The 13,722-nt window shown below is 33.8% G+C and overlaps 1 protein-coding gene across 1 annotated transcript; it reads right to left on the reverse strand.

Annotated features, from left to right (window-relative positions):
* Positions 1 to 570: 570 nt before the first annotated feature.
* On the reverse strand, positions 571 to 13,385 carry LOC125677630 (uncharacterized). Its single transcript, XM_056157763.1, has 6 exons — positions 13,301 to 13,385; positions 5,986 to 6,216; positions 4,327 to 4,578; positions 3,792 to 3,926; positions 2,966 to 3,100; positions 571 to 1,367 (listed from the first exon to the last, which is right to left on the reverse strand). The coding sequence occupies exons 1-6, from the start codon at positions 13,359 to 13,361 to the stop codon at positions 985 to 987; spliced, it is 1,197 nt and encodes a 398-aa protein (XP_056013738.1). The 5' UTR covers positions 13,362 to 13,385; the 3' UTR covers positions 571 to 984.
* Between the last annotated feature and the right edge of the window lie 337 nt (positions 13,386 to 13,722).

Raw genomic sequence — 13,722 nt, forward strand, 5'->3', positions numbered from 1 at the left:
ATGATTATTAGAATTTTTACCACACCGGAAATCATTGTATTCTTCTTGATATGATAATGAATTGAAGTGGTCACTTACGGATTTACGATGATCACAGTTAAGAATATATACACCAAAATATATTATCTCAATGAGCCTAAATGTTGACGTTTTGCTCTAGCATATGTATATTCTACAATGTGAAATATATTTTACAAAGAAATAATTTTAAGTGAGTTGAACAATTTTTTTTTATAAATTGAATGTGCAATCGTAACGGTCAAATTGTATGATATGTTCTTATAGACAATCACAACGAACAGCGATCAGTCTTATAACTCCTATAAGCATAGAGAGTTAGACAAACACGGACCCCTGAATATATCAGAAGTGTAATCAGGTGACTACGAGGAGTAAGCATCCCCTGTTGACCGGTCACAACCACCGTGAATCCTTTATCTTGATCAGGTAAACGGAGCTATCTGTAGTCAAAATCAATGTGCCAATTTCATTATTTCTAAATGAGATGTTCGACATTGGGTTTATGAGTTTTATTCCAAAAACTTCTGCAGGTCAACTATCTATTAGAATTTAGAAACAGATGCAGTCTATTATAGTAAAACATTTCTGCATTTTCAAAACAAAATTCGTTACCTGTTTAGTATTACCTTAAATACAATTTACAGCAGGTAGCAAAGTAGGGTCTTCCTGACCAACCATGCCTCTTGATATGAACATGATGGAACTTATATGTATTCCATTGGACGTAAACTTGGTAAACGAAACCAAAACGTACTAAGATACATTACTCTCATAAAGGAATACAATCAGTACACAAAACGTACTCATGAGATTGTAAAACATATCTTTATTTACACAACGAGCCTATTCAAAAATATTGTGGGCATGGATGCCTGAATTATAAATAGACCATTGAAGTGCCTGGTGTACACATATTTCGTGGTTAACCTCCAAACCATACCGTTCTTGCAATATGATATAGTTTTACTGTTCACACGATTGTCGTTCCATGCCTGCATCCTCATTTAACGAAGAATGAATCTGACTGTATTCCTCATTGACATTTGATATAACTGTAACAGTATTCAACGATGAGTTATTTGCTTCATCGTCGTTTGCAATAGACACCCTATCGTAGAGTGAGGAGACAATGCTACTGTAAATGTGATCCTCACCTGGTACGTCTATTACATGTAGATCATAATAATCGTCCCCAGGTGTTTGAGCTCCTGTACCAACAGAGTGTGTAATATGTGACTTTCGTTTTCTTCTACATATCAGTCTATGGGCTCCCCATAGGATCATTACAATAACAAGCGTTGATAGGATAGAAATGATCATCAATAAAGGCTTGGGTAATCCAGCATCTATAAATGCAACATTTTGTATTATCTTGTCATTCATACTCATCACGTGGTTTTCAAAACAATCTGTCGTAACACAGAATTCATTTTGGACTAAAGTTAAATAACTTATTTTTCTCATGATTTCTTGAACTGTAACCTTAGACAGTTCATACGCTACATATACAGTTTGTTTTTTTCAGTTACAGCAGGAATGTTGCTTTTCCTCAGTTAATCTTGCTAAATTTGAATAGAAGCAATGCTTGCTGCTTTTAATGCTAAGACTATTTATCCTATTATTTTCAATGCTAGTAATGATGGATTGAATGCTGGTATGGTTTATCTTAATTTTTTTCTATTTCAACACAGGTTTTTTCTGCCTCAAATCTTGGTCAAAGGTAGTAATGTTAGCGACATATAATTTTTGCATGTTTGATATAATCAACGTTGTTATTTTGATGGAAGATGTAGATGTCCTTATTTCACTTTCCTTTTCTTAATGATAGAGAGCGGAACTAATCTAAATCGTATAACGTTTTTGCCAACTCTAGATCGTAAGATGTCATTTTGTATGAAATTGGCTGAATGAATAATTGAAATAAATAATTCGAAAAATTGTGCGAAAAAAAGGAAATTAAAAAAACCAAAAATAACTACATCAATAGTCATTTAAAACATATGCAGCTAAAAGTTAACAGTTAATTGAAATTGGAGTTTTTGTATGCATATAAGATAAATCTGCGAGATGATTCTATAAAATGAGAGAATAAAAACACATGTTAATAGTAGAAATATCCTTTCTGTAGTGTGAGTATACTAACTTAAATTGTGGTAGTATAAAACACGTATTGCTATATTTTATGACGCCATGATTGAAAGTAAAGAAAGCACCACTGAGTAAAAAAACGATATCAATAATAATCTTGATGGAGGAATATTCACTAGATAATCAATACCAAAACTGTTATGAGAAAAGAATATCTACCCCCCCCCCCCCCCCCCCATCTTTTGCTACTTCAAATTAAATGTATCAAAATAATTGATATATTTCAAGTGTACTATTAGAAAAAATGCAAAACATATTTTCGGTAGATGCATGGTGTTGTATGTTCGCATTGGTCACTCTATACATAAATCTAAGGTATTTCTAAGTTTGGAACACCTGGATTTGTTTACCTGCTTGTTACAAAAAGGAATAGAACGATGATGCCGAATATATTTCCCATGAACTCGAAAACGTTAGTCGATTGTTAATCAAGGTATATCATCATTACGATGTCCTAATTAACAATCGTATATACTGCTAAAAACTCTACTTATATTGCGATAATTGTACACTATTTTGACATAAGGAATCAAATGGCCGGTAATGTCGTTTTAAATGCTTGATACCTTATCATATATCGCAAATTATCCTCGCATAATTGCATATATATCCAATTGAATTATTTATGACCATACGAGATGACGGATACGTGAACCTTATTTTGAAGATAAATTGCATTCAATCCAACCTCCAGTAAGGACATCATACTGCCTCTACCAAAACTTACCAAGACATTTGGAATAAACGTTCCAGAGTGAAAGATAAAAGTATCGGATATTTCAATACAAATATTTACCAGAACAAAGTGGCCCCTTCCAGGTATCCTGACATCCATCAGGGCAGATTCCCGTGATGTCGTTACAGTGAGTTCCGAATTTACAATGGCCACATCGCTTCTTACAATTTCGTCCATAAAATCCGCTTTTACAATCTATAGAATGAAACGATTCATCAAAAGCCCCTCATTTTAAATTTGGCGAGTTCATATTACCATGAACTAATGAATACATTTAAAATATGATTCTGTTTTAAAAGACAGCATGACGCCATGATAATAGAAACAAAACGTTAGATATGGAAAGATACCATTCAAATGCCATTGAGTCAACACGTGTTATGAATATATATTATCATGGATTTCATCTACAGTTTCTTTCCTATAAATCTTAATCGTCCTCGGGTTAATATTTTTTTCGTGCGGAACATTTGATTCTGTGATCTGACACAGCAATGAAAATCATACAAAGTGGTATTTCACGAAAACAATCAATGAAACTGCACAACGGAAGGTCATCCGCGGGGCAATTCTAATGATTAATGTAATTGTACCGTATATGTGCGAAATCACTCATTCTTACAAAAGTTGAAATGTGTTTCCTAAGAAGGTCAGAATGAATTTTCACTTGAAAATGAGAATGTTGAACTTTTAAAAAATATGAATATTTCTCAATTAGATATTTCATAATAGATCTTTCTCTACACAGGCAATCTCGAAAGATGTTAACCTAAAGTAGAGTAAAAACAATTTAACAATGATATATTTAAGTTTTTCTTTGGGAACGATACCACAAAGCAATCCTTTCACAATATAATGCTATAATCAGTATACAATACAGTCTTACTAGAACAGTCTGGAGCTTCCATGAGAGAATTTCCACATCCATATATACATGACCCATTAAATGCATCACACTGTCTGTTCAGGCACTTTTTATCACAAAGTGAACAATTTTCTCCATAATGTTGTGATTGACAACCTGGCAGAGAAAGAAAGATGACAAAGTGTTATCTTTGAAATGGAAAATATACTTATCATTATAGATGCAATACAACATTTCCGGGTTAGAATAGAACCTCAGTGCCCCTTCCTTGTCGTAAGAGGCGGTAAAAAGGGGTTGTCCTTCAGATGAGACCCCACATTTAGGTTCCATGGCACAGCAGGTGTGGCACGATAAAGATCCCTCCCTGCTCAAAGGTCATAAGCGCTGAACATAGGCCTAAATTTTGCAGCCTTTCACCGGCAATGGTGACGTCTCCATACCAGTGAAAAAAATATTGAGAGGGATGTTAAACTATATACAGATCAGTTACGATCCTTTTTAATTTACTTTAGAGTATGCATACTTACTATCTGTAATATAATCAATTATATCTTACCCATAACCATCACTTCACAAATTTCTATAGTTGTTATTAATGGGTCATATCCCGCACAGCTTGCTTGCAGCAGGTTATTTCTTGAGTTATATAAAGCTATTCCACGAGTCACTTTATTCACAGTGATATTCATTCCTTGTTGAAGACATGTCGAGCCATCATGGGTAAATATATGATATCCTGGTGGATAGGGTGGAACAAAAGACGAATCATTGAATAGAAATACGGAAAACCCCATGTGACGATTTATAGCTGAAATATATGCAAAGATATAAACACATTAGGAAAAAATGTTTTATGAATACCACTGTGTTTGAATTATTAAAACATCAAACATATTTCTATAGAACACAATTGCCTCTCAAAAGAAATTGTATTACATGGAAGATGAAGATAACGAACAGTTATCAATCTTATAACTCCTATAAGCAATACAAAATGAGAGTTGGGCAGACAAGGACCCCTGGATATACCACAGAAGATATATCATTTTCCCATTACGTATTATTCATGTATTTCATAAATGGTATGCCTCGAAAATATTAGCAGATTATGTATCTAATAGACGCTTAAGGTTTTAATCAAATTTCCCTTTAAATACAGTATATTCATATTCCCATTTACATTGAATTAATATTGCAAGTACCTAGAATTCTCATTAAATCTATGTTTGTGTGTATGCAGCTAACTAGCTAGATAGATAGAAATAAAGAAAGAAAGAAAGATAGATAGATAGATAGATAGATATATATAGAATGCAACTGATACCTAAAACTATGGAATAAACTATGTGGGTGCAAACTCAAATACATAAACTATAATATAATACACTGGAATGACCAAAGGCACGAACAATTTGTCAAATTTTCGGGAAGACCTGTCCCTCCCTCGGGAATAACTGTAAACTTTTATATCAGTAAAATATGTACATTTTACAAGAGAATGACTAGCATTAAATACACACATGTACATACACTGCATGTTACATTATGTTTAGCTGCTTGTTGCTGATTTATTGCTAGACGTTTTTGTAGATATTTTACTGATGTAAAAACTTTTCCGTTTGAAAGTATAATTGTTCACGTCGTTGGTCATGTCATATATGTATAATTAAATGAGGAAAGGGCAGGTGAAGTCAATGGCAAGTCAACATGCAAAACCTTACTAACACACCAACAGTGTACTACATTATTATTATATATTTTGAATCAAAATATAGAAAGTCATTCATGACTTCTGGAATGACATATATACTGTATAGCAGGATATTAACGTGCAGAGTTAATTTTCGCTATATTCACTGAAACAATATTTCCGCGATTTGATAAGAAATAAATTGACTGATATCAAGATTTGGTTTTCCACAAATCAAACCGACCACGATGTTTGTCTAAATAAACAACAATCGCGAATTTTTCCGACCGCGATAGTACCTGCTATACGGTATATACTCTTTTAAGCAACACTGTTTCATGATTAATATTGTTACAGGATCCACATAATGATATTTCTTAATAATTATTGTTGACTAGTTATTTACTAAGCTGGATAATGGATCACTCTTACCCTTAGGTTTTAAATCTTATTCTCTAGAATAATTTGCCTTCCCAGTGACATATATTATATAAGATTAAATAATGTAGCTTAATCTCATTTTACTTGAACTTCGGAAAAAGATTTGCAAAAATGCCACATTTGACATAAGCTTCAGTGGCAATTTCCACCACGCTGTTATATATTTGATCCCAGCCACTGTGAAGCTACAGGTATCAACACCGCCATCCTCCTCAAAGTATCCGTCTACCGCATTTTCTGCATTATACCGCGACTTTCTGTAGGATATGCTTTGAGAGGCTTGGCCTTTATATTCTGGATTTTCAGCAAGGTTTTCTAACAAAACATGAGAATAAATATTACGTTGACAAGAAATATGTAGTGTCCTTTAAAGCATATAAAGTAGATATAGTAAAATATTGTTGGCGATTATCCAATTGGGAACAGTAACTTTAATAAAAAAAAAATCAAAAGTGTGGATCACTTCATTTACCCAATATATGGGTCACTTCAGGTGTAACCAGTCGACAGCGGATACTTACTCCTCCTAAGCACCTGATACCATCCCCTACAGTCCCTGAAACGTTCCACTTTCCCCACTTGAACGGTGAACGCATGGTGAGCGATCGGTGAACGCAATTTGGTGAACGATGAGCACACGGTGAACCCAAAGTGAACGGTGAGCGCACGGTGAACGCAAAATGGTCTATTCATTCGGTATATTTCGGATTTTCCACTTGGATTGTATTTACTTTATAATCAGGTAGAGAATATGTATATGAATACATCTGTTCGTTCATTTTTGTGCAAGTATTAGACGTGTATTTCTCATGAAAATGATTGTAAATTTCACATCAATGCACAGACAAAAACAAATTTCATATGCACATTGTTTGCAGTATTACATATACATATACATGTATACATAAACAATAGAAACATATATTTTATGATATTTAGAATTGTTGACGTTTTCATAGATCATTAATATCGTTGCGTCATCTCTGTATACTACATGTAATTTTATTTTTTAAAGATGCAAGGTATTTAATTCCCTAATACAAGAGTATAAACGATGCATGTGAAATAAAAATAATCCTGTAATTTGCGCCAAGGATTTACAGGAGTACATGTATGACATCAAAATTTACGAGAGCGGTCGTTTGGATTACACGCAATTAAAAAAACATCCCCGAAAGGAGTCAAGATAAATGCATTAAACAACCAACAAGGGTAGAACAGGCCTAGATTTCGAGAAAAAGTTCAAATCTTCAACTCAGTTTCAACTTAAGTCTGAGTTTTTATCTTAGTTGAGATTTTGCTTAAATTGCATTTCTCAAAACGATCTTAGTTATATCTCAGATGAGTTAATCTTATTGCTCAGGTGAGTTTATTCCTCACGACACTAAGCGGCCCGTCTGTCAAAAAGCGTAACTTCCGCACTGCTGTATATTTCGTAAACAAATCGTCTGCTTGTCTTTTGCCGCGTATAACGTTAAGATGGAGCTGTACTCCGACTTTCCCAAAGCCCATAAACCAAACTGGACGGAGAGAGAGCGTCTGGCACTGGTGGAGGCAGTCCGATGCAGAGAATGAAGGGGGCAGGGATGGGAGTGAAGAGCTCTCGTGTGAAGGAATCGGCGTGGGAGGAAGTCACCCAGATTGTCAATACCTAAGTACTGTATAATAGGTTTTCCCTATCAACAAAATCTGTGATTTGATAATCCATAAATGCTCACGTTTCCTTTTATGGAAAAGAAGTCCATCCCCTGAGTATTGCACAAACACATTGTGTTTTAGATAGATAATTTCATCGGATGAAATTAATCTTAAATAAAATCTAAAATTTTGTAACTATTTTTGACATCCATATATTTATTATTAAAGCCGAGTGTTTGTTGATACATGTTATTGAGACGAATTGTGTTGGTACCGATCTGCTCATTTTGTTTACCGGAAGCGGGACCATCGTATCATAAGAGTTTAGAATTACCCCGAAAAGACGAATCTACAACTTGCTTCGATTGCAACAGGAATATATGTTCATTGCTCCTATATAAATTCGATTTCTATTTATAAGAAATACATTATCATCTCACTCTTATTAAGATGAACGTGTTCTACATATACACTTTATTACTTGTTACATGACACCTGAACGCTTCTAAATAGTATTTATAAAAGGTTTATTCCCACATAGATTTTGCGTAGTTCACTTTACCGCAAATACATGTATAGTATATTGACCTGAGGAAATAATCCCAAAATTAATGTACGTACGTACAAAATAAATAGCGTTACCATGAATTTACATTTAGATTGTCCAATATTTGTATATTTTAATGCGGATAAAATTGTTTATTATACTGAACTATACGTATATTATATGTGGGGCAGAAATGTACGAGAACAATTTCATTTTTATATTAGATACAAACGATTCTAAAGTTTCAAATTTGGGGAATGAAGTAAATACATTTCTTGACAACGTCTGTCATAAATATAGGCGTAAAATAATCAGAAATACTTGTCAAACCAATTTGACATTTGGGCATTGAAGTGTGCAGTGTAGTATCGTTTATCTCATACGTATGGTGTATATTGAAAGTGAGATAAAGCATTAGCTTTATCAGACGCCCGTTTGATAAAGCACTTCCGGTCCGCACTACTTTTGACACTGTCCCCGCTTGGATGATATGTTTTCTGTGTTTATGCAAATCTACGCATGAAATAACGCGTGTAACTTGTTATTCTGTATTTATTTAGAATTTCTGTTATAGCAAAATTAAACGATATTGCCCCCGCTGACATATAGTGCAAGTTACCGGCCATAAAAATGTCAACCCGATCAATAACTACTCAAAAATTACTACCAGAAAACAAAGAGATGTCCACACTATGATCATCGACAAGGAATCAATCGCCTACTGGACAATACTAATCGAAAGTATCTCGACATGCTGCGGTACCAAGTATTCACTAGCACAGTCTCTTTTCTCTGGAGCCATATTATATTGAATGTGATAAAGCTCAACAGCTTTACTTACTAGGCCTAAAGTGTCTCCGGATTTCCTCTCGCTTTCAGATCCAAAGAAACTACGTGAATAGAATCCAAAGGCACAAACACGTCTACTTTTCATTGTAAACTGTTGGACATTCTAATAACGCTGCAGTAAGAAATTACTTTCATTGATTGTTGTTAGATCTACACATGTTTATTTAAAAAAGACGCCGACATCAAACTTGATCAGAAGGTCAGGCCTACGTCAAAAAATAAATACTCGTTCAATAGTAACTGTTGTTATTTTGTTGGAATGGCAAAACCATTATTAATTATAAACTATAATCCCTTCTAAAACAATTTTCATATATGGTTTCTTTTATGAAATGCCCTTTTGTACTGTATATGAATGATTATAAGCGCACTACTTTTTCCTGCGTATTAAAGAATGCTGATAGTCATGTCGTCCGAGCCACGGAGTCAAAACAAATTCAATCAGCTGTTTCTACGACACCGGGGATCATCTCAAAATTAAGCGAAAAGAAAACGTACGTGATAAATAGAACATCTATAATTGGTTTATCCAACTCGTTGATAGGGGGTATTTATTCGCTCGGCAAGCCTCGCGAATAAATACACCATATTTTCTCGTTGGATAAACCAAATATCAAAACACGCAATATAGATATCCTCTATTTGTTTAAGTATTAGATGGGGGGAAGGGGGGGGGGGGGGGCTTAAGAAAAATAATAAACTTATATAGAATTATTGTCAAGTGAGACAAAATAAACTATAATAAATTATGCTTTTGCCCAAATTTCAAAATGATAAAATGATAATTCGGGTGGGGCGAGGTGTTTATTAACTGAGACTGCCCCATTTTTGTACAAGTACAGCGCTTGTTGCTCGTTCTGCGCTACATGTACATGTATAAGGGTTAATTTAATAACTGAAGAATCTTGTATTTTTCTCTCATTCAGAACTTCTCCCAATTTTTAACCAAACAATACTTGTATTTTGTAATGACAATAACAATGATTTATTCTATTCTTTGAAATTGATTAGCGATCTGCAGTTTTCCTTGAATTTTTGCATTTAATAATCCTGATATTTGTACTTTATCAATCAAATTTCTGATTTAATAAGAAAGTTTACTTTCACTCTTAGACACACGTTCCTTTTTCATTTTTGTCTTGCTATGCAAATCGATCCTTTGACTCTGGTGTTCCGAATGACAGCAAACGGTGAACGCACGGTGAACGCTTTGTGAACGGTGAACGCACGGTGAGGGCAAAACTGTAAACGGAGAGCGCATGGTGAGCAAACAGTGAACGCACGGAGAGCGAACGATGAACGCACGGTGAGCTCACGGTGAACGCACGGTGAACACACGGTGAACTAACGGGAAAATGTTAAAGTAGAACGCTTCAGGGACTGTATATGCCCAATGGTCTGTATCAGCCCAGCTCTTGTATTTCTTATAGGACTAATGAGATTGTTCAGTATTCGATCACCTTTTCATATATCGTAAAACATTCAGTACACCAACATATGTCTAGTAAGTAGGGAATTGCACAAAATCTTCAAACGAATATCAATGGCATTCAGTTTTCTTCATTTAAACAGCTTTTCACCTATATTTTTTTTTTTACAAACAATTAGAAACAGGGTCAACTTTCAAAACATCGAGCTTCAAATATCAAAGCATCACACTTGTTCTTATTTATCTGATTCATATCGTATGAATATTGTAGGTTTCATTTATCATTTTTCTTACTTTTTTTCTCTTAATTTACAGACCATTCAAATATTAATATTTTAATGGAATGTTCATTGATCCTAAAGTGTTGCGTATTGATGTAAAACGTATACGGTACCAATTTTGATTCACCAGATTCGCATGTCAACAAATAATGTCTCTTCAGTGATGCTCAAGCCGAAACATTGGAAATCCAAAGATAATATTGTATTTCTATATCTTTGATATATTTAAAAATCCATATTTTAAGAAATCTTTATACACTGTACAATGACAATTTTCAGAAAGGATGACGACTAATTATATGCTAAATAAGAGATTTTAGTTGTTTTAAATACATATTAAACGTCTTCGATGTTAAGGCATCAAATATAGTGGATCGTTATAGCTGACATTATTTTGGTAAAATATACATTTATAAAATCAATGGTTATCCATCTCATAAATCCTTCATTAAATGAAAGACGAGGATAACGAACAGCGATCAATCTCATAACTCCTATAAGCAATGCAAACTTTAGAGTGGGGCAAGTATGGACCTCTGGAAACAAAAGTTATTGGATTAAGTGACTAAGAGGCTTAAGCATATTCTGTTGACCGAAACATCCTACTTGATCTCTACATCTTGATCTGGTAAACGGAGTAATCTGTACTCAAAATTAACACCCGAAGATCAATCTTAAGAATTGGAATGAAACACATCAGAAAACATCCGACCTGTAATATGTTGAATTGAAGGAAGGACCATTATAATGACGAGTTGCAAAAAAAAAAAAAAAAAAAAAAAAAAGACTTTGACGATATTGCTCAAATCCCTAACATTAGTTGTTTCCCCTTATTTGTCAGTAGCATGTCCCTGTTTTAAAAATTGCTCTCGTGTATCGAATCATTTGAGAGACATAATCACCACATGCAGGTGATAATGAAAAATAATAGGAAGTTGAAGATGGAGAATCTGTTCGTTGCAATGTTTAATAAAACATAAAAATATTAATCACATGTGGAAGACTCAGTGGTGTCTTTTGTTTCGAGTTCATGGGGATACATATACATGGAAGTGAATGTTATTGATGGATGAAACGTCCTCGATGTGTCTAAATGACGAGCTGAAAGCCGCCACGAAAGGTGTCTGCTCATTTAGATGTATTTTGTATGCTTAGAATGATCGAACTTGCAGTTGTACCAAAGTGATTTATATATTTTGTTATTGAGTTATATAATACATCATTGCAACCACTACCTGTAGCGGGTGAAGATCTTTGCTTTGCAAACGTGAATTAAGAATTCGATTCCAGCGATTTGTTAATACTAGGTAGTGACTGCTCCTCTGACAAATGCTAAATATTTAGAAGTGGGGTATTTCGGATGATACCTTCAAACTTAAGTTTCCCAGTCATGACAGCCGTTTTTCAATAAAGAACTTGCATTCCCACGACATTAAGTACAATATATATATTATAATCCATAGTACTTCATCTACAGCTAGTTTCGTTTGTACATGTATGTAGTGGATATATTTTCTGATAAGACGCAAAACAACAAACAAGAAAAACGTTACATTTACCCCTGTACTAAGCACTTATTAGAACTGATGCAGAAATAATTCAGGAAGTTCATATGTGCATAAGAATGCGGGTATCATAATTATGGTGAAAATACTATGGTTAATCAATGTATGCACAGCTTTTATGGATGTGGTATCCCGCATGTCCAAGAAGCTATCCAATTATTATAACTAAGGTATAACTTTTCTTCAATTTATCCCAAGGTTTATATTTACCAGTTTTATAAAGCATGAAGAAACCTGTATATCAGGAGAAGTTCTTGTAATCATTGAAATATCTTTATTTTTCTACATTTGGAAGGGAATAATAACTTGGTGACATATCTTTGAATCGAAAACTGTTAACCGCATACTTCGGTCACACACATTGACCAAAAAGGACATAGTCGTAATTTTTCACTAATGTTGCTGGGTGGTGGTCTAGAATAAATCGCCTGACTGCACTTTGATACATTTAATGCTATTGCTTACAAATATCTATTCTATAGAATTTGAGGGCAATAAAAAGTGTTTTCATACAATTCTAAAACAGGTCTCTGTAACACCAAATTGAGTTCCTCATGCACTTGTTTCAGGCACCAATTGTGTTTCAAATACACGATATCTCGGTGATCGATTCTGTTGTCTTGAAAAGTACGCTTTTAAAGAAATACCGCGATCATTAGTGGTTGTGATATTTTAACAATTAACCCAGCGCTCACAACATATATGTGTTATCAATCAATCAATTATTAAGTATTTATCATGCCTTGAATGGATATGAATATGAACTTGTACTATGTGTTTCCTATCAGATCAGTATGTTTAAAGGCTTAAAGATTTCATATTTTTAATGGTTCAGGTTCGTGTACCATGCTTAGTTTAGATGGAACGAAAATTAACTTCTGTAAAAATTTAAAGCACAGCAATAATTTTCAAAGTGGATTTTGCAATAAGAAAAAATATCCCACATGTAGAAAATCAAGTGATTTTCCTTCGAAGCGGCTTGCAGTGAACGGCGAATTTTTTAGCTAAGCAGTGTTCCATTCGAAAGTAAAGTATTCTAAAACTTAATGAAGAAAGTCTTATCATATATTAAATGTTCTTTATAGCTTACGAAAGCATCCTGCTACAACAATCCAAATGACGCCAATCAATATCACGGGTAGTATATCCATATGCAAGCAGAGTTTTCAAAATAATACTCATATATCTGTATAACGATTTCATACAAAATCTCTAAACTAGAACTAGTTCTGTATATTCCACAATATAATTACAAAGTACTTAATATTTCCGTTTTGACAATTGAAATTTAACAATTAACAGTGTAATGTGCTGAAATGTACAAGGAAATATTCAATATTTCCAATATTTCTATCGATAACAAAAACGTGGACATAGATATTTTTAATTTCATTGCCAAAAGTTCAAAATACTTATGTCCACGTTTTTGTTATCGATATAAATATTGGAAATATTGAATATGTCCTTGTACATTTCAGCACATTACATTACACTGTTGTTCATTTCAATGAC

Source organism: Ostrea edulis, chromosome 3, assembly GCF_947568905.1.
Source record: "Ostrea edulis chromosome 3, xbOstEdul1.1, whole genome shotgun sequence".
NCBI classification, from domain to species: Eukaryota; Metazoa; Mollusca; class Bivalvia; order Ostreida; family Ostreidae; genus Ostrea; species Ostrea edulis.

Bases quoted from the DNA above. Each gene is read 5' to 3' on its own strand.
- LOC125677630 (XM_056157763.1), bottom strand. From the start codon at position 13,361: ATGGATATACTACCCGTGATATTGATTGGCGTCATTTGGATTGTTGTA. The intron at 3,927-4,326 runs GTAAGATATAAT...TTTCTCTGCCAG, and splicing joins TTGTGAAGTGATGGTTATGG to GTTGTCAATCACAACATTAT. The intron at 3,101-3,791 runs GTAAGACTGTAT...TTCATTCTATAG, and splicing joins GGAAGCTCCAGACTGTTCTA to ATTGTAAAAGCGGATTTTAT.